The sequence below is a fragment of the Mixophyes fleayi genome, chromosome 1 (assembly GCF_038048845.1).
Source record: "Mixophyes fleayi isolate aMixFle1 chromosome 1, aMixFle1.hap1, whole genome shotgun sequence".
NCBI lineage: Eukaryota > Metazoa > Chordata > Amphibia > Anura > Limnodynastidae > Mixophyes > Mixophyes fleayi.
In genome coordinates, this window is record NC_134402.1 from 439,409,126 (window position 1) to 439,435,246 (window position 26,121).

Consider the following 26,121-nt stretch of genomic DNA (forward strand, 5'->3'; position numbering starts at 1 on the left):
TACCATAGAATTAAGTCATGGGGCATCTGAGTACCTCCAAACCCGTCTTGTCCTACAGGAAAGGCAGCTGCTAAAGGTGAAGACCTCCACTAGTCCAGTTCTAGAAGCTACACCATGGCCCTAAAAACACCAAACTGATTTACAAGACATTTGCATAATAAAAATGCTAAAAATTGAGGACGTGTAACACTAACAGAATTATTGGATACAACAGTTTGAAGTGTCAGATCCTTATGTCCTGTTTTGTTTGTCAAACACCAACAATTACTTGGGCTACTCAAATGTGGATAGGAATACAGTCATGAAGGACTGAGGGATGCTTTGTCCAAAAATCTTTGTTTGGTAAAACCAAAACAACACGGTATTACCTTACATTACATGTTAAATTGGCCTATTGCGGCACTGTTTTCTTACAGTCTATTGGTGGTTTTTCACTTTACCTTGACAATAAATGAAGAAGTGACAAGTGCATATTTAGCCTTTAAAATGAATTAAAGTCTCTCACCTGTTCACATGTTGCATGATGTTTCCAGGCCAGGCCAACTGGACTTTCAACTGATCACGGTGCTCAACGAAAAAGTCAACCAGCGTTCTTGTGACGGTTGCAGACGTATGGAAGAAGAATGCCGGGATCCATAAAATGGCATCATCAAGCTTTTTTAAATTTAAGAAAAAGTTGTTCCGGTCTTGTATGGTCAGGAGATTGTTATAATACTTCTCAAGGATGCTCGGGTTAAAAGTAGTCAGGTTGGTTTTCCTCCCGACGTCCTTCTGAAAAGCTTCGGTCGGAGCAAAGTTGCAGCGAAAGACGAAGTCGGCCCTGTCTATTTCGGGGCCACACTGGCTCTCCGTGAGGATGCCACTGTTTCCTATCACGGCACAAATGTTATAATGCTTGTTGGCAATGGGGGAGGTGTCTGGAAGAAGCGATCGGAAGTTATTGCTAATGGAGAATACATATTTATGGCTGGAATAGTCATAATGCATCAATTGTCCTGTCCGTACGCTGCTCTTGGTCAGAGAAAAATTTCTGATGACATCCACGTTCTGTAAAATCTCCCTCCTGAAAAAAAAGCATTAATCTCAGTTATTATTTCACATAACTTATCCCTCAACGAAGACAGAAGCTTTAGAAAATGTTTTCTTTTTATAGAACTTATTCTAACGGCTCCCATGTGTTCCTATTTCCTAGTTCCTTTTTCACAATGCATTAACTCACGGTCCTAATTTTCCCATAACTAAGACCTCCGATGCCCCTAAATTAACAGGATAAGTGGGGTACGAATCTTATAAATGTTTTACCTTATTTGCCAACTAAAAGGAAGCATGAGGTTATCTTTTAGCCTGAGCAAACTTAAAATCAAATGTTTGTCCCTGGTTTTCATTTCAAAATGATTGGGTTCCTAATTGAAGATTAAATATTAATAAATATTTAATTTATACATTTTTAATAAAATTAAAATCTATAGCCAAAATATTTTTTTTAAAAAAAGGTATAAGCTTGAAAAAATTTCATTTTGCAAAAACATTAATTTTGTATTGTGAAACTTTAAGGGATACAAATTTGCACAAGAGTGCACCTCACTTATATTAAGGTAAAAACACCCTCTTCTGCTCTGTTCCAACTATCAGAACTTTTTGCACCCTCCTGCAACAGATAACAGGAGTTCGGACTCCAAGTGCTAATCTAGACTGGCGCTGCCCGACTAGAGGTGCAGAGTCTAACGAGGTCCCTGGTGTTTAGCAAGAACCGCCCCAAGGTGGGATGGGCTTAGCTGCCGAGAACTCGCAAGTTTGGTCCTTTGGCCTGCCTCTAAATATAACACTGTGAAAGTAGGAGAGTGAGGAGGTAGATGAAGTCTAGACAAGGTAACAAACCAAACTGGTACACAGCCGGTCGGCGTGGAATACAGAAGATAGTGACGAGGTCAGGCAGCCGCAAAACTGGTACACAGGCGATCAGCGAAGTATAAAATCAGGAGGCGGGTAGGAAAGTCAAGTGGAGCCGGGAACGGAACTCGGACTGTCAGTGTAGTACAAGTGTCAAGCAGAGCCAGGAACTGGTACACAGATTGTCAATTTTGAGAGTTAACACAGGGCAAGACATCACAGGGAAGCAGGGATACAGGCAGAATACACAGGAACAGGGAGTCAGACAAGCTGGAATACTTGTTGCTCTGACACTGCTGAAGTGTCACAGTGAGTTTAAATAGTGCAGCACATTTGAATTGTCCGGCTCTAGATTGCGGTCTTGTTATGGGCTGAAACCCGGTGGTGCCAGGCGCCTGCACCGACAGCAGGACGGACAACACTGGAACAAGAAAGGGCAAGTGATCGTGTCAGTATCCCCTCCCATAAGGGTTGACCGCAAACACCCTAGAAAGCTTTATCAGGAAACCTCTTGTGGAACTGCTTGAGAAGCAGAGGAGCATGAACATCAGTAGCTCTAATCCAAGAAAGCTCCTCAGGACCATAGCCTTTCCAATCTACCAAAAACTGCAAGGTATCTCTGGAAATGAGTGAGTCCAGAATTTGTCTAACTTCATATTCCTGTTTATTTTGGACCAATACTGGTGATGAAGGGTTGTTCAGGGTGGAGTACTGGTTAGTAACAACTGGTTTCAAGAGAGAAACATGGAATACATTAGATACCCGTAAAGAAGAAGACAGGTCCAATCTAAATGCTATTGGGTAGATAATGCCTTAAATTTTAAAAGGACCAATAAATCTAGGTGATAGTTTAATACTGGGGACCTGCAGCCGAAGATTCCGGGTACACAACCAGACTATGTCTCTGGGAATCAAATTAGGTACAGCACGTCTCCTTCTATCAGTAGTTTCCTTAAAATGAGCAGACATCTTACTCAAGCTTTCCTTTACTAGAGCCCAAAGAATGTAAAAATTGTGAAAGAGATAATCCACTTCTGGCGCTGCAGAGGAAGGAACTTGAGGCAAAGTTGGTAGTCTGGGATGACAGTCGTAAATTACAAAGAAGTGAGAGTTGGAAATTGCTTCATGAAAGTGATAATTGTGAGCAAAGTCTGCCCAAGGGAGTAATTCGACCCAATTACTTTGGTTGGCTGAGACATACATCCGTAGAAAGTTTTCAAGCTCTTGGTTGGTTCTCTCAGTTAGTCCGTTAGATTGGGGGTGATATGCAGATGAAAAGCTGAGTTTGTTACCGATATTTCTACAAAAGTTTCTCCGGAATGTGACACAAACTGTATAACTCGATCGGAAACAATCTTCCTACAAGACTTCCTTGATGATGAGATTAGCTAAGATTGAAGCCAAGGGAAGGCCTTTAAGAGGCGTGAAATGAGCGGCTCTGGAGAAGCGATTGGTAATGACCCATTGACAGATTTAACATAGTAACATAGTTGATGGGGTTGAAAAAAGACACCAGTTCATCAAGTTCAACCTATTTTGAATCTCCTGCGATCCTGTACTTATATTTGAAATTGATCCAGAGTAAGCAACCGCCAATCTGTTTCAATTGTGAAAATCCCCCCAGACTCAATATTGCAGTCCTATTTTTACCCTATATCCACTACTATTCTTTATTTTAATTAACACATATCTATTGAATCTGCCATCACATCCTTCCCTGGCAGTGAATTCCATATCTTGACTGCCCTTACTGTAAAGAACCTCTTCCTTTGCTGGTTGTGAAATTTCCTCTCCTCTAACCTTAGGGGATGACCACGTGTCTTGTGTATGGTCCTTGGGGTAAAAACTTCCCATGAAAGTTCTCTGTATTGACCCCTAATGTATTTGTACATAGTAATCATATCTCCCCTTAGGCGCCTCTTTTCTAAAGTAAACATGCCTAAACTGGCTAACCTTTCCTCATAACTTAATGACTCCATACACTTTATCAATTTTGTCGCCCTTTTTTGAACCCTTTCTAGTTCCAAATTATCTTTTTTATAGAGTGGTGCCCAGAACTGTACTGCATATTCAAGATGAGGTCTTACCAACGATTTATACAGTGGCAAAATTACACTGTCTTCCCTTGCATCTATGCCCCTTTTTATGCATGCCAATACTTTGTTTGCCCTTGCAGCTGCTGCTTGACATTGAGCACTATTGCTAAGTCTACTGTCTATGAGCACTCCCAAATCCTTTTCCATTATAGATTCTCCTAAATTAATTCCATTTAATTTATAGATTGCGTTCTTGTTTTTTATCCCTGAATGCATAACCTTACATTTATCTGTGTTAAACCTCATATTCCATTTGGCCGCCCAATCTTCCAGTTTATTTAAGTCCCTCTGTAGAGAAGCTACATCTTGCTCTGATTTTATTACCTTACAGAGTTTAGTGTCATCTGCAAAAATAGAAACTTTACTCTCTAAACCATCACCAAGGTCATTAATAAATATATTAAAAAGGAGTGGCCCCAGCACGGAACCTTGAGGTACTCCACTTAAGACTTTTGACCAATTAGAAAATGTTCCATTTATCACAACTCTCTGTTCCCTATTCTCTAACCAGTTTTCGATCCAAGTACAAATGTTGATTCCAAGACCCAGTTCCCTTATTTTGTAAACCAACCTCTTGTGTGGCACTGTATCAAAGGCCTTTGCTAAATCTAAGTAGACCACATCTACTGTCCTGCCCTGGTCTAAGTTTCCACTAACTTCCTCGTAGAAACTAATTAGACCAAGGATGATCAGGAACGGGTAATGGAATGACTGGCACATAGGGTCTTTGTCGAGGAACCTGATGCTGGACACAGACGGAGCATGCAGTAACGAACTTCTTAACATTATGGAGCAGAGATGGCCACCAATAACTCAGAGTGAGCAGCTCCCATGTCTTTCTGATGCCAATGCAGCAATTTGATGTGGAATCTGGGAAGGATGAAGGTCTTGCCCGGGGGACAATTGGTGGCCACCAAAGCAGTTGTACCCATAATACATTTGGGATCCAAAACAAATTAGTTCTCCTGAGAAGATTTCGTGTCAGATGGACCGGTAGAGGGCATCAGGCTTCTTGGTTTTAGAGCCCGGATGGTGGGTAAGAATGAGATTAAAATGGGTGAAAAACAGTGACCACCTTGCCTGGCGAGGGTTTATGCCTTGAGCAGATTATAACTACAACAGATTTTGTGGTCAGTATAAATGGTCACTGGAAATTGAGCTCCCTCCAGGAGATGCCTCCATTCCGTGAGGGCAAATTTGACGGCCAAGAGCTCCTTATCTCCGATTTCATAGGGTTTTTCTGCGGGTTGGAGTTTACACGAAAAGAAGCCACAGGGATGAAGCGTCCCAGAAGAGTCTCGCTGATATAGGATGGCCCCAGTTCCATAAGATGATGTGTCCACTTCTATGAAGAAGGGAAGCTGACAATTAGGTTGTTTCTATACATGTGTTGAGGAAAAGGCAGTCTTGAGCAGTTTAAAGGCTTTCACCGCCACTGAGGGCCTTTGCTTGGCATTGGCCGTCTTTTTGGTTAAGACGGTGATAGGAGCAACCAGTGTGGAATAACCCTTGCTAAACTGGCGGTAATAATTCACAAAGTCTATGAACCGCTGGGTGCTTTTCGGGGCCAGCCGGTGATGGCTTTAAGTTCATTCTAAGTGCAGTACAGGAAATGATGTAACTGTAAAAAAGGCAACTGAGTTTGCTTGAAAACACATTTCACTAGTTTACACAACAGATGCTTAAATTCTGAGATGAGTGAGAACCTCTGCCACATGTTTTCGTTGGGGCTGTAGATCTTTGGAAAAGATGAGGATATCATCCAAATATAATACCATAACTGATAAAGAAGGTCTCATAAAATCTCATTGATGAAACTTTGAAAAACTGTGGGAGCATTACATAGGCTGAATGGAGTGACCAAATATTCAAAGTGGCCGTCATGGGTGTTAAAGGCCGTTTTCCACTTATCCCTCTCCTTGATACGGATGAGACTGTATACCCCTTGAGGTCCAACTTAGAAAAGATAGGGGCCCCATTGATATAGTTGAAGAGCTCAGTAATTAAGGGAAGCGGGTATCTGTTCTTTGCTGTGATGGCATTTAAGTCCTGATAGTCAATGCAGGGACAAAGACTGCTGTCCTTCTTTTTAACGCAGAAGAATCCTGCCCCAGCAGGAGATGATGATTTTCGGATGAAGCCCCACTTCAGATTTTTCTGGACATACTGTCACTGAGTTAGGGTCAGAGGACTGCCCGTACAGCCAGCTAACGTGATATTACCTCCCGAGAGGCGCGGAGTGTAAGGGAGTTTTGAGTTAGCTGCTCCCAGACCGCAGGTCGTGGCCCTCTTAGGGGGTGATGAGCGAGACTGTATTGAGAACCAAGATAATAACTGAAGACGCCATGGATGAGAATTAGCTCAATGACTGAGAGACTTAGAGGCAGTTTCCCAGGGCAACGGTAGAGCCAATGTACTGAGAGTAGGGAACAGCAGCCAAGTATGCAGGTTATACTGGAGACTGGTAGCGATGATCTGCGGGTAGATGTGTTGGAGACTCAGAGAACAGGCAGCAATAATCTGCAGAGCGTTACTACAGGATAGTGGAGTAGACACAGGGGCTGTGATGATCTGCGGATAGATGTGCTGGAGACTCAGAGAACAGGTAGCAATAATCTGCAGAGCTTTACCTCAGGATAGTGAAGTAGACAGAGAGGCTGTGATGATTTGCGGATAAATGTGCCGGAGACCTCAGAGAACAGGTAGCAAACAGGAGCCAGGGAACAGGAAAATGAACAGGAGAGTAGACCTGAAGATCTGGCAACTTGGTAGAGAAGCAGGTGCTTTAAATAGACAGCGCTGACAGGCAATTAGCCAATCAAGAGGATGCAGGAAGTATTGAGCAAACCAGGTGTATGCATGCTCAGTTCAGACCAGCAAGTGAATGCAGGAAGAGGAAAACAGGTGGGAACAGTGACCATAACACAACTATGCCATGGCATTAGTCTCTGTAACGGACAAGGGATATACATGACCCTGAGGAAGTGGCTTACCGGGGAGTAAATTAACTCCACAATCTCAAATCCGATGAGGAGGAAGATCTGTTGTTCTTTGACTGCTGAAGGCATCTACAAAGTCATGATACTGGGAAAGGAGTGACTGGTTAGGTGCTAGAGCTAAGTAATTGAACCAGAGGGACCACTCTATGTCGGCAATGAGAGTGGCCAATCAAGAGTGGGGGAATGAAGGCAGAGCCATAGAATTCACAATACCACAGGGTTAATTGCTCTGGGAATGACAAGAAAAGAAATGGTTTTCTTATGCAGTGACACAATCTATAGGGTCAGGGGAGCTGTATGAACTTGGATGAGACCAATGGGCAATTTTGCTTCCATCCACGCCGGTAAGATAAATGGAACATTCTAGAGGCAGAGTGGGAAGTGAAAACTGAGTAACGCTGGATGCTGAGATGAAATTGCCTGCAGAACCCATATCCAGAAGGGCAGGAAGAGGAATGGGAGCTGGAGCCATGATGCAATACAGTGAAAATAACAGCAATAAAGACATAACTTATTTTTAAATCTTCTCTCTTTCTCCGCAAGAAAGGTGAGATTGGCCAAATTTCATGGGTTCCTCAAGAGTGACAGTAGGTGCCTGGAACTGGGGAGCTAAGCGGAAGGTATTGCGGCAGTTCTATTCCTTCTATTGTGTTGGTTCTTTAAAATGAAGATCTATCTTGTTACACAGGGAAATTAGCTCATCTTGTGAAGAGGGAAGTTGTCGTGAAACTAACTCGTCCTTAATCCAATCGGAGAGTCCCTGCCAGAAGGTTGCTATCAATGCTTTGTCATCCCAATGGAGTGCAGAGGCCATAGTCCTGAATCGAATCGCATACTGGCCCACAGATCGAGTGCCCTGACGCAGATGCAGAATTTCGGTGGCTGCATTAGACACTCTTCCTGGTTCATCGAAAATTTTCTGGAAGGTGCTCAGGAAATTAGCACAATTGTGTAGTAAGGGGTCATTCCATTCCCATAAAGGAGAGGACCACACAAGAAGTTGCCCCGCTAGACAGAGATAATGTAAGCGACTTTATCTTTGTCTGAGGGGAAGTTCCTAGAAAGAAGTTGAAATTGAATAGCGCATTGGTTCAGAAATCCCTCACATAATTTGGGATCCCTATCAAATTTAGGGGGATTAGAATGCGCAACTGGGAGGTGGCTGCTGGTGGAGGTGCTGGCTCAGACTGCGCTACAGACTGGCCAGATGCAGCAAGAGTATTTTGGAGAGTGTCTATGCGGTTGGAAAAGCCCTGAAAAATTGTGGTCCTGATTGTTTCTCTACTCTCCCCATGAGATGTTGTAGGAGGTCCCTAGGTGAGGGATTATCCGCGGAATCCATTGGTCAGAGCAAACTGTAATAGACCACAGGAGTATGAACTCCAAGTGCTAATCTAGATTGGCGCTGGACGACCATGGAAGTGAAGTCTAACAAGTTCCCCAAGTACCACCATAAGACAGGATGGTTTAGCTGCCTAGAACTCGCAGATTGCGGTTCTCTGGCCTGCCACTAGATGTAACACTGCGGAAATGAGAGTGAGGAGGTAGGTGAAGCCTAGACAAGGTAACGAACTGAACTGGTACACAAGTGGTCTGCGTGGAATACAGAATATAATAATGAGGTTAGGTGAGCCGGGAACTGGTACACAGGTGGTCTGCGTGGAATACAGAAGATAATAATGAGGTTAGGTGAGCCGGGAACTGGTACACAGGTGGTCTGCGTGGAATACAGAAGATAATAATGAGGTTAGGTGAGCTGGGAACTGTTACACAGGTGGTCTGCGTGGAATACAGAAGATAATAATGAGGTTAGGTGAACTGGGAACTGGTACACAGGCGGTCTGCGTGGAATACAGAAGATAATAATGAGGTTAGGTGAGCCGGGAACTGGCTCACAGGCGGTCAGCGGAGTACAAAATCAGGAGGCGGGTAAAAAGGTCAAGCGTAGACGGCAACTGGTGAACGGACTGTCAGTGAAGTACAAATCAGTAGGCAGATGTCAAGTGTAGCCGGAAACTGGTAAATGGATTGTCTCAAGTTGAAATAGTGCAGCACTTTTGAATTTCCCGCCTCTAGATTGCGGCCATGTGATGTGTCGATATCCGGTAGTGGCAGTACCCTCTGACAGTGCTGGAGCGAGGATAGGTAAGTGATCGTGACACCTCCTTGGGCAATGCCATTTGTGTACTTCTCTCTGAACAGAAACTCAGCAAATGATGACACAAAACGGCATATACATTGCAGGGACGCATGTATTCTATGTACATAAATGACCATGGAGTATCTATGTTTAGTGTCCAAAATCAAAACAATAAATTAACTAATCCACAGGACAAACATACGTTGGGGAAAATCGCAGAAAGATGTAACCGATAAATTAAGGTTGTCTGAAGGTGTAAAATCCCTCAATTTTTGTCAAACCACACTAAAGTGTAACTAGTAGATGCAATGTTTTAAAAATAAATCACCTTTAAGTAATAATATTAAAAATAAACGCTTGTGCATAGCCACAGAAGGCATGAACAATCTATGATGGAAACCTAGTCATATTGATGGGGGTTTATGTAGCTAGAATGAGACATTTAAAAGTACTTTTGAGAAACTTACTTCTGCCGAGCAAATGCTGTTCGGTTGAATATCCACTTGGCTGGTTTTTCTTGCAGCTCTTGTGTCAGAGAGTTTGTTATGGGAACAAACGAGGGATCCAGAAACTTCATTGCAAACTGCGACCTGGCAATATATAATGAGATAAAATGTATGCACAGAAAGGACTATATAACAACTGTCAGATGTTTGAGGCCACAAATACAAGAAGAAGCCTTATAAAATTGTAAGATATATAGATTTCCTACAGATATAAAATCTTCACATTATTTTAGGAAGCTCTTATGGTTGTTTGAGCTATTTGACTTCATGAAATATTGTATAAGACATTAGTATCTTACAGAAAGAGTACTAGGTGCTTGGAACAAATGTCTAGCACATGTAGGTAATTAGGGATGTATTAAAGGGACAGCTGGAATTTTATGTTTTCAAATACAATACAAAAAGCAAAAACTATTACCAGAGACGAGAATAGTAGCAGTTGTACAAAATAGGTAAGTAAATGGATAAACCAGTCACCAAGTTAACATAACTATTTGAAATAGTACAGAAAAGGAAATATCAAGTACTTGTTGATATCCGGCAATGATAAGTAAAAACCCAAAAATCTAAATATAGTAAAATGTGTTACAGTATGTTGTGGGTGGGGGGTCGGATAGGGGAAAGGTGGAAACTAGGGGAAAGGGTAATTGAGGCCAGAGCCGGGACCCCCGGCATCGCCAGGTCTTCTATGGGCAAATTAAAGCGTTTGCATGTAACAACAAAACCAAACATTTACAATCAACTAAAGGAAGCGGTCTGTAAATCCTTGGAAGGGTCTCTTTGGGTAGATGGACTGTTATAAATGATCTAGTTGCACCAAACTTGAGTATATTTTGTGACAGGACTAGTAACTACAGCAGCCCACACCAACCAGGTTGGTCTTGTCATCAGTGGGCCAATCGGGATCCCAGCCCAACCATGAATTCTTAAATACCACCCAGTGGCCGGGTCTATGTTTGTTATGGCCCTGGGGAAGGGGTGAAGACCCACAGGAAGTAAGGAACAGCTGGGGACCTTTATACGTCACAAAGTGATGTAAGGGGTTAATAATGGGAGGGACTAGACACTATCTGAGATCAGGAGGTGGATTCGGGTATTTACTGACCATTGTTCCAAGATGATACAAGCCAGACTTGATGGCAGGAAAACAGCAAGGGAGCAACTGCTGAGAACATATTCTACCTCCACACTCAGTACCTCCCAGACCCCAGCATCCACCAATAAGAATGGATCCGTAACCGGGAGGATGGCCATGGGGTGGGGGGGGGGGGGGGGGGGGCAAGGACCAGGGGATTTTGAGAGGGGGTTAAAAAGGGGAACCAGAGAGAGAGAGGGTTGTTGGATTTTTCTGAGAGGACTGGTATTTGGTCTGATGTTAAATAGATATACTTTATCAGTGCCACAAGAGATCGCTGGACCAGGAATCCTCTAGGAAAGAATGAGTGCTGAATTCTAGACCAGACTTACCATCACTCCAATGGGAGAGACACGTAGATTCTGGAGAATTGGTGCACCTACAGGAGTAGAGAGACTAGTACACAGAGTCCCACCAAGCCAAGCGGCTGGAATCAGGAAGATACAAAGACCCACCAATCGGATTGGAATCCACAGGACCACTTTTTTTGTTTAACTTTGACCTTGTTGTCGGGAGTTTTGTGACTGTTGGGACTCTGTTATTTGAGATATGCTGCTGGGGACTTTGTTGTGGATTGTACTGATAATGAGTGTATACTGATATTGGTTATTTGAAGGTGGGGAAATAATTTTCACCTCGGGGAGCACTGTTGTATTTATTGCGTGCGTGCATATTTTGACAAATAAAGGGATCATTATCTCTTTTTAACCTCCTTACCTGTGTGATCCGTGAACCTAGAGGACTGGGTACCTAGAGAACTATGTTCCAACCCTGGTGTTCTGACATATTTGTTGGACCTGTTATCTAAGTATGCAGAAATTGTCTCCATGGACGATAAATGCCGTATTTTATTAAGGAGCTGCTGTCAAGAAGGGAGATCTGGACACTTCCAATGCTTTGCATCCAAACTTCTGGCCAAATTGAGGATTTGCATGGAAAGTTTGAGTATTTATCCAGTCCCTCCAAAGAGAAGCCAAGTAGGAAGGAGCATGGGCATTAGAGATCCAGAGCTTAGTAATGTTGCTGGCTACACTATCCCAGAAAGGAGTGATCTTAGGGCAGGACCACAGATATGGAAACTAGATCTTATCTCACTGAAGCCTCTCCAGCATTGTTTGGATGCAGTGCTGTAGATCCTTTTCAACTATGTTGGAACCAGGTTCCACCTATAATATACTTTACAGGCATTCTCCTTCACAAGGTCTCCCACACTGTGGCCTAGGTGTCCTCCTCCAGGGGCCTGCCCAAATCAGGTTTCCAATTGATCTCATGTTTTGGGGCAGAGGATTGTTTGTGTTGTGATGCATAGGTTACAGAGAGTGGAAATAATGCCTTTTGGGAGAATATTGGGCACATAGAGATACTTAAACAGGATCAGGGACCCGGTTAGGTCAGGTTTAGGGGGACAGTCGACAAAGTGTCTAACCTGTAGGTATGCAAAGGGGCTGACCGGTGGGAAAACAAATTTTTCTTGCAGCATAGCCAGCGGAATGCAATGACCATGACCTCTCAAACTATCAGGATACCTCTCTCATACAAGGATAGGAAACGGGGCAATCATTGCCCTCCAGAAAAGTTTAAAAGCGTTATTCCAGAAGCGCATGATAGGGGAGAAAAGTGATTTAGTCCCAAAATGGGATTTGCAGTGATCCCAAATTTGACATATGAAAGCAGTGATCAGATTCGACTCACCAGAGACGGTCTATCTCTGGCTGGATTGCCCACCAGCTGGACTATTTTGGAACTGGGAGGTGAGCTTAAGTGAGCGGGCAAGGAGAATGTACAGCCAAATTGATTTGGTAACTGTGTTCTCCTGTGCGATATGCAAGGTTATGGTTATTTCCACTCCTGGAATAGCCAGTATCTATATTTGCTATATGATGGTTCATATCTCCAGTGACTTTCTATAAACAGTTACATAGGTGTTATATGCAGTGATCTATGAAGTTGACTATGTGCAGCACTGAAGACAGACTCTTCCATTAATTGCCTAGAGCAGTGGATCCCCAACTTTCTCAATTCGAGGCACCCTTAGGCTCTCCATATTTTTTTTCAAGGCACCCCTAAGCAAAAATAATTACCAATTAGTCCTCTGTCTTGTTTATCACCTCTTTTAGATCACCGCGGCACCCCAAGGGAGCTGCGGCCACCAGTTTGGGAACCACTGGCCTAGTGGGAATAGTAATCCTGGCCCTCTAAACAACCCAAACAGCTCTGTAAATATGTTTGAGAATAAACAATTAATAAGCATAGTTTTTATCTACATGTAGCTTTTCATGCATCTATAGTTTGCAGATAATGTTCTGGGGCATGATTCATTAAGGATCTTAACTTGAGAAACTTCTTATTTCAGTCTCCTGGACAAAACCATGTAACAATGCAAGGGGTGCAAAATAGTGTTCTGTTTTGCACATAAGTTAAATACTGACTGTTTTTTCATGTAGCACACAAATATCAACTTTAAATTTCAGTGTACAAATAAGCTAACATGTATTTGTGTCCTACATGAAAAAACAGTCAGTATTTAACTTATGTGCAAAACAGAATACTAATTTGCACCCCTTGCATTGTAACATGGTTTTGTTAAATAAGAAGTTTCTTAAGTTAAGATCCTTAATGAACCAGGCCCTGAGTCTTAAGACAGAGCGACCACATACAAGATTAGGCCAAAACGGCTCCTAGACCGCAAAAGTAGTTAAAGCCAAAGAGAAAATACTACTAGATTCATTAATATAGACCTTTTTATAATATATTTGTAAGTCTTTAATGGTATTATGTGCAGGTATGTGTTTGTGCATTATAAGTAAGGCCTACAAACTTACACAATGCTAATAGTATTAAAGTAAATGTATATAAATGTTATAACAATATGATCCAAACCCGTTGGTAATTCACGCACACAACAATATAAAGTGTTATAACGGATATATTCATATGCGGGAATACAGCATTGTTCCCTGATTCACAAATGTATGCAATTACTGTACATTGTGTGTAGTTGGGTGATAAGCTGATCACAATTTCACAGCAGTTTAGCAAATGTACTTGTGGTGCAATCGGCGGCAATTAAATAGTTCATCACCAGCTGTTACAACACACAATAACTTGTGTTACTCAGAGGCGCTCCAGTTGTTTAGCTTAATCTGTTCAAACCAGAGGATTTATATTATACACGTGATTGGAGTCGTGGTCATGCTGCTGGTAAAGACTAGCATTAAATCTCAACAGGCGCTCCAGCTGCCAAATGCCAGATTTCAACCATTTTAACAGTGTGCTCTCTTAAAGAACAGCATTAAGTTCATTAAAGGCAAATCCGTTTGAATTCTGAAAAAAATTATTTCAGACCGCAGGGTAGAAATCAAGTTCTAATAAAACCAAAATGTGATTTTTTTTATTGTTAACCGAGAAGCAGTGAATTACGCCCTATAAAACTATTCAATTTGCAGGAGTTTCCTAACACCTATAAATAACAGACATGTCAGGTTTACGGGCCTAGAGGTTGATTGAAAAGCGTTGGCCTTTGTTCATTCTTTATCCAAATATCCCAGGCAGCGATTCAGGTAAAGCAGACTGAAACATGGGGATGGGTACACTAGCTCTGGGAAACGTGTCATTCAAAATATAATAATATACTTGTAAATGTTCTGTTTGTGAGGTTTCCGCATTGGGCTGTCATTGAAACAATGGTTCATTGTGCAATATGATGTAGCACGTGCCCTTGTGTTTCAAACTCCCATTGTCCCACAGATTGTAAGCTTGCGAGCAGGGTTCTCTTACCTCTCTGTCTGTATGTATTACCCAGTATTGTATTATTAATGTTTGTTCCCAATTGTAAAGCGCTACGGAATTTACTGGCGCTATATAAATAAATGTTGATGATGATGATGATGATGAAAAGGAACTAGTTATAATGCAACATATTACACAAGTGGAGGCCAAGGTATTTTGGCACCCAACGCAAAGGTAGCAAACTGCATCTGTAATTCCATACTTTATGTGAGCAGCGACATTTATACTTCTGTCAGGTACTATACCCATTAATAATAACAGGTAATTGGAAGAGAGTAATTGGGTGATCTGCTCAGCTGGTGGTGGTTGTATTGTTTCTTAATTTTTTTGCCGTTTCTAATGCATGAAATATTTTTTTCAGTAGCATATCCTCTTAGGGCTTATATATGAAGCACATGTACAATGTGCCCTATTAAGTATTTTGCTAGCACACAGTTACAATACCATACAATGGACATAAGGGTATAAATATATATGTCCCAGTATTTTCAACGGACAATTCTGCTGATGGTCAGGTGTATATAAGCACGATACAGTCTAGGGGGTCCATAGAGTGTTGTAACCCCTATTACGATGTACTGAACATGGCTGTAATTTAACTGTATTGCATTTTAAATACTCCTCTGCACCAAATAACTATTAACTTCTAAAAAAAAAATCATTACATTTAATAAACACTATGCACATGCATCATTTTGTTATTGAGGACATTGCCAATGATAAGAAAACGCACGTGGGAAGAGCTAGTAAAACCTATATCCGTCCATGAAAACGAAGGGCCTGAAGACTAAACCCAACTGTAGGTTGGGGATCAGTTTCCTCAGTTGAAGATGTCCTGACAATTAGTACCACGGAGAGCTCCCTGACTTGTAAAGTCACCTCCTAACATACACAGGTGAATAATTCATGCAGTATATTCAATTAGGCCCTTGGAATAAACCTAGCACATATCAGCAGACCCTTATCCGTTCAGCGCCTGGGACAGCTGTGTTAGCCTACTTTTAGTTCAAAATTAACTATAAACCTACAGGACTTTTCAAATGCGGTAGATCGCCACCCTCGTTTTATTATTTACATTTACTTATAGGGCACCAAATGAGGTTCACAGCGCCGTACAGAGTCTAAGCAACAAAACAGTCCATGAAATAACAGTACAATATAGTAAACAAATAGCACTACAACTCTCAACACAGCTACTGAGGTGCAAGGGGTATATTCAGTACAGGCTGATACCTGTGGCCTTTATATATTATGAGAGAGAGAGAGAGAGAGAGAGAGAGAGAGATAGAGACAAAAACGCACATATATATATAAATATATGTATATGTAAATATTATTTCTTTTTTATATATTGACCATCATCATCTATTTATTTATATATATAGCGCCACTAATCCCGCAGCGCTGTACAGAGAACTCATTCACCTTTGTATCAAAGTTTTTCTTCATTCTTTACAATGGTTACTATGTTGGAGCACTCAGCACTTGCTAAAGGCTTTATTGTTACAATCCCACTAAGGCAGTTAGTAAAATAATGATGTGGCCTATGAGGGAGGAGCTGCAGATGGGTGACAAACATGCATGTGGACCTCACTTACAATATGATTAAAATCATGACCTCTTGATGAGGAGCAGAGAGGAGCCCCCAGCAGCACAGGAGGACGCAAGGAGCTCAGTGCGCCTGCGTAAAGCGGATGGCCCTGGAATATATATCAGGCATGCACTCCATGATGTACAATCTCAGCACTGTCAGACCAAGCAGTATGTGCACAACGGTGGTATAGACACAAGATGAACAAACCACTGACACTGACCCCCCTCCCCTTCCCCCAAAGTGATGAATTGCACAACGCACAGGACATGTTACAATGCAATGTATATACTTACCGAAAGCCAGCATGGAACATGTACATTCTGGGGCCCCCGGCGCTGGCGTATTTAGGGGTGGTGAATATGTTCTCTTTCTTCAGGGACACATAGCTGATGAGGGATAAGATGAGCAGAGCCACGCTCAGCATGACCAGACCCAGGACACTAGCCACCCGGACCATCTTGCAAATTCTCATCCCTGGGGAGAGCCAGCTCAATGCAACACAAGAACTAGGTCGATGGGGAGACGCGCAAAGAGGAGACAGCGACCAGATAATCCACATAGAGCGAGGTAGAGCCACAGCAAAAAAAGGGGGAGAAAAGATTTAACAATAAAATGGAGGGCTGAGCCGCAGAGTGGAGCTGGCTGTGGGCTGTGATACGTCTGTGCTCAGATCCCCCCTCATGGTACCACACTGCCAGCCTTGTCCTCACCCTCCAAGACAGATGGGCAGCAGCTTCATTAGTGTAACTGCCTCTAATCGGAGAGAGAAAAGCGTCAACCCCAGGAATCCCTCTCTGCTATTACTAAAGAGCCCGGCTATCCATATGCATTAGGTGGCTGGGTGCATGCGTAGTGCATCTGTTACACTGAGGTTTCCTCTGCCAGGGATACCACAGGAAACAGGCAGAGAGCTGTGTGACACCACAGGGAGATCCACCCTTAGATTTAATCCTTATTAAGGCTCACAGGACTTAGTTCACCCACACATGACATAGTAATTCAGATACAAGGGACTGAATGAATGAACTGACAGGCTTATGCCATATTCAGGGATAGGTGGAACAGCAGAATCTCTCCTTTTTCCATTTATAATGCAGGGGGGGTTTCTGGATCTCCAGAAACCCCACCCCTACATAGCGGCACTGTACTATACAGCAGCCGTGGCTCTGTCAAAGAAGCGTCCGCGGCGGTGCTGTATTGTGTATTGTGCGTGCGCCCCTGCTGTGTATTAAAATCCTGCTCGCCAATCAATATCGCAGTGATGCATATTTAAGCACTGCTGAAATGTACCGCGCCAGGGCTACCCATCTAGCGCTAACTGTTTTTCCTATTTACCAGCAGTGAATGGAGGAAGTGCAATGAGCTTGTGTACAGTACTTCCAAGGGTGAGGGGTCCAGCGAAGCCGGAGAGGCGTCAGCTGGATCCCATAGAACATGACAGGTAACGCCATCCTTAAGATGGCATTATCTTTCTCAGAGATGCAAAGGTTTTCAAAGCTTGATGCCTTGCAGAACTTCACATTCCCCATATCAATCTATGGCGTCTGCGTGAAGAAACGTTGAGTGGCTTATGGCAGGAGAAACTGTGATATCCATTTTTTCACGTTTTAATGGCGGATGCCAATTTAATACACAGTCCCTATACTATTTTAGAGGTTAAAAAGCTGTGATGGATGCTTTTTTTTTTTTTGCAATTGTTTATTCCCATAGTTAAAAGAGATACTGTAATGACAAAGTACCACACTTGCCTACTTTTGGACAGGGCCGCCAAGAGGAATTTGGGGCCCCTGTACAGCAACTTTCTAGGCTTCCCTCACCTCCACACATAGGAGAAATGATGTGTGCTGCTGATGCTTGGAGGCGCCATTGAAGAGGGAGTGGCCACATAGTGGTGGAGGCATGGCCAACATGGGGGGTGGCTGCACCTCTTTAGACATGACATATTATGCCTTTAACTTAGAAGCAAAGATGATCACTCTATCACCATAGTGGAATACAGAATACAGAAATACAGCTGATCGCAATGTATGGTGTACAGTAGAACTAAAATATATTATATCCTTCACACCCCATAATGCCATACATATATATATATATATATATATATATATATATATATATATATATATACAAGCACACAATGCCATATATACACACACACATACACAATGCCATATATACACGCACACACATACACAATGCCATATATACACACACATACACAATGCTATACACACACACACACACACACACATGTACTGCCATACACACACACTGCCATATACATTCATACACACACACGAAGCCATACACATACACAATGCCATATACACACAGTGCCATACATACACACACAATTCCATATACATATACAATGCCAGGCATATAACACCCCCACCCCCGGGCCTCTTGTACTTACCTGCTGACATCCGTTGGAGACATTCTCTTTAGAGGATAATAGCTCCGCTCCAGCGCTCTGCAATGACAGGCAGCCTTCCAGCAGTCTGATTTGTTGCCTGGCTTCCTGTCTCCATCAGATCACTGACAGGCCGAATTGATTAGTTCCGCCCCCCCCTTCCGATTAGCCCTTTCCCTCCCGCCGGGTGAATGGGAAAAAAAAAAGGTTGTGGTCTTCAGTCCGGGCCCCCTGGCATGCCCGGGCCCCGGTAATTAGTACCTGCACCCCCCCACTCTCAGTGCCCCTGTTTTTGGATAATCTTTTCAGGAGATCTTGCAAGTAACACCTAAGCGCAATGCTTGTTCTCCGCCCAAGGGGCGTGTTTAGAACCACCAAGTGGATCCTATGGTACCGTCACAGTGCGCAGCACACCACCAGAGGCTGTTTATTATAAAAGGGCTGTAGTGAACATTATATTTATTTTCCTGTAAAAGTTATGGTAACGGCGGTGATCAGCGCACCAGTGAAATTAACGCTGCACTGCTTGAAAAATAATGTCTCCCATGCAGAAACATATGGACCCATTCGCTAGTGATAACGGGGTGATTAAATAGACAGCATAACAATAAATGTTTTATTTAACTCCAAAAACATAATAGTAGGTTAATTGGATGCTATTAAATTGACCCTAGTCTGTCTGTGTGTGTGTGTTAGGGAATTTAGACTGTAAGCTCCAATGGGGCAGGGACTGATGTGAGTGAGTTCTCTGTACAGCGCTGCGGAATTAGTGGTGCTATATAAATAGATGGTGATGATGATGATGATTTATGTTTACTTATTGGACCTGTTTGCTTATTGGACATTCGGTCCGAGCGTATGTTTGCACTGATACCATAGCAACTGAATTTTGCTAAACATTATTCATAGAACCAGTGGATTCAATACGAACAATGAGAACTAACTGTTGTTTGGTCGGCCGGGGTCACATGACCGCTGGATCTTTTCATAAATAGGGTCTGGGGTGTTTTGTGATTTATATGCCTGTGATGAAACCGCCAGACGCTGACAGTACTGATGTGACTCGAAAACAAATTATAAGAACTGAAGATTTTCTGGGTCACTCTACTTTGGAGCTCTCCGTTTAAATAGCGGAAATCTATGGAAGGATAAGTACTTTTTTTTGCTCTTATTGGGGCAATGTTGTGACAATTTGTGCAGTGATTTTGTTCCCAAAAGAAAGAGGGTTCATTCCACAGCTTATATTTCTTACGGTTTTATTCACTTTTTTTGCAAAATTTGACCCTAATCAGGGAATTTTGGTGAAACCTTGGTAATTGTTACCTATTTTAAAATTTTAAGCTTAACTTTAATTAATTTTTTTAAAAATCATGACCACCGCCGGGCTTCCAAGAATTTAGGCGTATGGTGCATGGGTAGGGGAGATTTTCCTAAATGTACAACATGAGAATGGCATAAAGAGAGAGTTGGTACTATGCAGAGCCCAAATGTTCAGCATGAGAATTACATAAAAAGAAGTAGTACTGTGCAATGTCCAAATATACAGCATGAAAAGATAGGTGGTACTGTGCAGTTTATATATTTATAGCATGGAAATGACATACAGAGAAGTAGTACTGTGCAGTGTTCACACATTCATAGCATAGCAAAACAATTCAGAATTGCATACAAAACAGAAATTAGGCCGTAGTGCTGTATTCAGATATGAAAACTAGAATTAGAGCAGTAAAATGTACATAAATGTAATAAAATGTTACATAAAAAAGAATGAGGCATAAGGTAAGCTGTACATTAATGTGAACACTGCTTTACATAAATCTAACCACCCAAATTAATATTACCCTTTATAACTAATATTAATTTCCACTAACACCCAATTAAAATAAAAATGATTACAATTAGTGTTATATTTATTTATTCAGTGCTGCACATCAGACTGCAGATGATAACAGTACATTTACTTTCTGTATTTTCTATGTCAGACAAGCACTAGATTCAAAACTGTAAAATAATACACTAGAGACAAAAGTGATGTCGGCCATTTTGTTGAGGTCAACGTTCATGAAAACTTATGCAGATGCTCATGGAAACATGTCCTAGGCTGCAGACAATGTGTTAAAGTACATGTAATATACCTACCAACTGGGAGGTTCTGTGAATACAGAAAGGGGGGTTTCTGGGTAACTTGAAACCGACCCCTAAGTGCACCCTGCCTGTCAAGAACGTTATTTTTGGATTTATATGTACTCAAGAATATGTCTAACATGGCAGCCACTAAACTTAAGAAGTAGCAGCTAAAATGTTGCACAGTAATAGTGTACATCCACGTGTATGTCTATATCTCATAAAACTGGTGCTGATTAAGCATGTTTGTATGTACTTTTCTGTTGTACACAAGCATGTGAGCAGCACTTTGCCATGCACGAATGTGGAATTTGAAAATTAAAAATGCACATGGTTGTTTTAAGAAATTTTCAAGACGTTGTGATGGCTTGCACTATGTGTGTGCTCTGGGCTGGATGAACACAGGCATTGAACAGAACAGAATGCAGTTCAAATGAAAATTTAAAAAGGCATCAATGATCCCTATCATAAGGGCAATGCAGGAAGAAGATGGATGGGCCATAGATTGCAAAAAATACTGTAAACTATGTATTTGCTTCATTGAGCATTCACCGTGCCTGGCCCAGGCTGGCAACCCTGGCATTGCGTGGGCATATGCACCGAGCGTATATGCTCAGATGAGAAGAAAGAGTTTATAGCTGCATTGGTGGGGCCCCTTCCCAAACTTTGCTATAGTCCCTGGTGGTGCACCGTTCTGCCCCTGCAAGGGTGTATGTTAAACCACCCATAAGTATGTATCTTAGGGGCATATATTTAATTAGCTTTGTGGTCCGCGATTATGCGCGGCTGCACGTGTAAAGTGACAATACGGTACCACAATATCGCGGATTTCCCTTTGCAACGTAATCACGGAAAGCAAAGCTAATTGAATATGTCCCTTCATTTTTTTAGATTATTTATTTTTTTCATTTTCCTCCTCCTGATTTTCCAGTAAAAATGAAGCAGGATGAGTTGAACTAAGGACATTAAACATGTGACATGCACAGCTACTGTTTTATAGTGTTTTAAATGATCACAATGGCACAATCTTCACCAAATACCAACTTGATCTCCATGGAAAGACCAGAACACAAACCACCATCTTAGATTGCGCATATGTATATACACCTTAGGTGAACACTTCCATGAACATATGTCCAGACGCAGACAAGTGAGTAAATTGGACAAGATCACTGTTCCCAGGATATGGGGACGGTATTACTGTGTGATACTTTAGTGAGCATCGGAGATATCTGTGATGTGGTCCTGATGATTGTACCTCTCTCCTGCTCTTCAGTCATATTATACTCCCCCAACTCCATCAGTTAGAAATTACGCCCCCAACTCTTACTCCCCATTTTACACATGCCTGAACCCCCCTTGTAACATATCCCCCACCCTCCCTTGTCACACATGTCCCCCATCCACCCTCCCCTTGTCACATATGTTCCCATCCACCTCCATTGTCACACATGTCCCCCATCTACCATCCATTGTCACATATGTCCCCATCCAACCTCCATTGTCACACATGTCCCCCATCCACCCTCCCCTTGTCACACATGTCCCCCATCCACCCTCCCCTTGTCACATATGTTCCCATCCACCTCCATTGTCACACATGTCCCCCATCTACCATCCATTGTCACATATGTCCCCATCCAACCTCCATTGTCACACATGTCCCCCATCTACCATCTATTGTCACACATGTCCCCCATCCACCATCCATTGTCACATATGTCCCCCATCCACTCTCCATTGTCACATATGTCCCCCAGCAACCCTCCCCTTTTCACATATATCCCCCATCCACCATCTATTCTCACATATGACCCTTCCTCCCATTGCCCTGCATGTGTCAAACACTTGCTCCCCTCGGTCATAATTATAAGCTAAGAACATCGATGAATCAGCGAAAGAATCTTGATATATGAAATTAAGATAATGGTGCCCTTTATGGATACAGAGAAAGAAACAAGTGTTCAGTGAATTTGATGCATACATAATAGATTCTGGTCTATAATGGATTATGCATGTAGAAGATAGAGACTAGTGCTTAAACACAATAGTGGATACAATGATAATAGTTAAATGAATGAAAATCACTCCTATATCTATTATTTTATCCTTTATTTTTACTACTATAACAGAATAGAAAGTAGAGATACTAATCCATCTGCTACATAAACAAGGCGGGTTGACGAGTTACCCGCGGCTAAGATATGCCGTTTTTAAACCAAGATGTCAATCATTATGTGTCCAATCATCATACTAATTAAAAAAATAAAGATAACCTTAGATTGTACGCTCCTCTGAGCAGGGTCATCTCTTCTCCTGTCCTCACCACTCTTAACTCGGCTCTCCAGCTACCTAGCCCTCCTCCTCGAGGACCCTCTTCCCCCCCGTCCCCTCTCACTCCTTCCTCTCCCCTCTGGGGGTTTCCCTGTCATCTGGGCCCTCCCTCTCGGGCTCGGCCATATGCAGGACCTTCCCCTCGCTCCTCTAGCTGTGCTTTGAGCTCACCGAGTTACTGTGCCTATTGTTTACTGTACTGTACTGTCTCCCCTTGTATTGTAACTTTGTTTGTCCCTGTACGGCGCTACGGACACCTAGTGGCGCCCTATAAATAAAAATTAATAATAATAAAATAATAATAATAACAGTGTTTCTCAATTTATATAGTGGTAACATTACAAAATGTTTATATATTGAGAAGAAGGAGGTTCCTAATTCGAACCATAGAGGTATATATATAGCAATACACTTGAAGTAATCATATGCTTTGAAAAAGTCTCCATAAAAAATGAAACGTGTTAGTTAATCGATTAGTGAGCATTGTTGGAGCTGCTACGTTGAGATTATAGGTGCCTGTGATTAATGAGAACTTATTTAAAGATCACAGTTTGAATATTCCTGGAATGTATAATACCAAAGAAAGAGGTCCATTTGAGGTGGACAACTAATCTAAATGTACTGATTACTAATCTACTGCAGTGGCGCACGCAGGGGGGGTTTATGAGTCTCCAGAAACCCCCCCTGCGCTAACTAAGTGGCCACCATAGCAGCACTGTCCTATACAGCAGCCGCAGGGCTGTCAAAGAAGCATCCACGGCGGTGCTGTATTGTATACAGCACCGCCGCGGATGCTTCTTTGAAAGCGCCGCGGCTGCTGTATAGGACAACGCTGCCGCATGCGCAGCAGCTCTCTCTTGGTTTTTTTTGGGGGGTTTTTTTTGGGTCAGGCAGGGGGGGGAACCCCCCCCCCCCCCCCCAACAATCCTGTGTGCGCCCCTGTACTGGAATCCGATACATTTGAATTCGATTTTTTCACCACAGTGCATATGTTGTATTTTCAAGGTAAGCAGTTGACATGGGACAGTTCTGTTTCTAAGAAGCTCGGATGATATGTCATTCATTCCTATGAACTGTGGATAAGAACGTTAATAATATTGTATGGCACGTTGCTCATTGGCTCTTGCTCTTGATAACTGCTTATAATAAGTGTCTATGTATTAGTTCTTGGTAATATTTTGCATGTTTTATGTTTTTATTATTTTAGTTGTATATATATTTAATAAACTCTTAATTCAGCCAATACTTTCTTTCTAAGTACATTTTACCATATAACAATCATTCTTCAAAGAAGCTGCGTATTTAGGTGATTCTGTTAGTGTGGTTGGTACATGCCTAAAGTGGCCGACTGCATTTATTAACGTACCCAATACTGATCGCAGCAACTTCAGTCAAATTATATCAGTTTTAGGGATGACTTAGTATGATCATTAGGCCAATTTTTTGATGATGCCGTGTGTGAGGCCAGCTTTACAAATGTCATTATCTAGCATCTCTTCTATTTTTAAAAAATGTTCTATGTAAACAGCTAAAGAAGTAAGACATCATACATTGCAGGGCAGTATATACTGATCCAAATCAATGACAGCAATTTATCATTTTGTAACTAAAATAGATTTAGTTCCGCGTTAATGTCTTATCGAATGGTGGATGATCTAAGACCCTATGCCAGTGGATTCCAAACTGTTTCAGTTCAAGGCACCATTAGGGCCTCCATAATTTTTTCGAGGCACCCCTAAGCCAAAATAATTACCAAGTAGTACCCCGCCTTGCTTACCACTGGCCCCGGCCGAGGCACCCTTGTGAGATCACCGAGGCACCCCAGGGAGCCTAGGCACACAGTTTGGGAACCGTTGCCCTATGCTATACATACGCCATGTTCACCGAACCCACACTTAAGTCTTGAATACAAGGCAAAAATACATTATGCCGCGTGGAGAATCATGTCATATTGGTCTTGGTTCAAGTTATGTCCCCCACCTCCTCTTGTCACATATTATGACCCCAACTGATCCCCCCTTGTCACATATGAACCCCACTCTTTTCTTATCCCATATGCCCCCATCTTCCTATACTTTGTCATGTACAAATTGACCCTAGTCTCTCTCTCTGTCTGTCTGTGTGTGTATGTTAGGGAATTTAGACTGTAAGCCCCAATTGGGCAGGGACTGATGTGAGTGAGTTCTCTGTACAGCGCTGCGGAATTAGTGGCGCTATATAAATAAATGATGATGATGACGATGATAATGTACACCACCGTGCTCCCTTTTATTGCCACATATGAACCACATACCTTTTGTGGTGTCCACTGGAGGAGGTGTGGCTAGATACACCTTCCCCCAAAAAGAAATGGCAAGAAATAACTTATTGCATACATTTATTTGTATTGTTGAACAGCGCGTCTGATGTATATCATTGTAAATGCGGAAAATGTATTAAGGTACTGACATTTTTCTGAGGTAGGCTGCCTAAAGCATGTTTTCAGTAACACTGAGAAAGGGAATAGGATTTGGTTTGAGTCTAGCTAGGGGGAAGTCATTATCTTGACACCCAGATTCCTTTGATTGACTGTCCACCAGAGTGTCTCCAGTGCCTGCTAAAGACAGTGGCGCATGCAGGGGGGGTTTCTGGGTCTCCAGAACCCCCCCCTGCGCTAATTAAGTGGCCACCATAGCGGCACTGTCCTATACAGCAGCCGCGGCGCTGTCAAACAAGCGTCAGCGGCAGTGCTGTATTGTATACAGCACCGCTGCGGACGCTTCTCTGACAGCGCCGCGGCTGCTGTATAGGACAGCGCTGCCGAAACGGAGCTGCTGCGCATGCTCTTTCTCGTGTTTTTTTTTTTTTTTCTTTTTGAGTCAGGGAGAGAATCCTGAGAATCCTGCGTGCGCTCCTGAGAGATAACAATGGAAATTGCCCCATAAAGTTATTTAGGAATAACAGATTACTGTAAATTGTGTTTAAATCTTAATGTTAGATTTGAGCGATTCTGATAGCTGGAAACTGCGGGTCACTAAGACCCTGTGTAGCAGGACCGTGTCCAGGGCCGGATAAAGGGCCACATGGGCCTGGAGTTGAAAAGGCCTATTATGAGAAGT

General features: G+C 42.4%; 1 protein-coding gene across 1 annotated transcript in view; it reads right to left on the reverse strand.

Moving 5' to 3' along the window:
• ST8SIA3 (ST8 alpha-N-acetyl-neuraminide alpha-2,8-sialyltransferase 3) overlaps positions 1–17,074 on the reverse strand; it is a 29,645-nt gene extending 12,571 nt beyond the window's left edge. Inside the window, exons 1-3 of the mRNA XM_075184961.1 lie at positions 16,443–17,074; positions 9,593–9,715; positions 506–1,063 (exon numbers count right to left, since the gene is read on the reverse strand). Coding sequence (XP_075041062.1) covers positions 506–1,063; positions 9,593–9,715; positions 16,443–16,708 — 947 coding nt within the window. The 5' untranslated portion in view covers positions 16,709–17,074. The remainder of the gene's footprint in view (positions 1–505; positions 1,064–9,592; positions 9,716–16,442) is intronic.
• Positions 17,075–26,121: the final 9,047 nt, after the last annotated feature.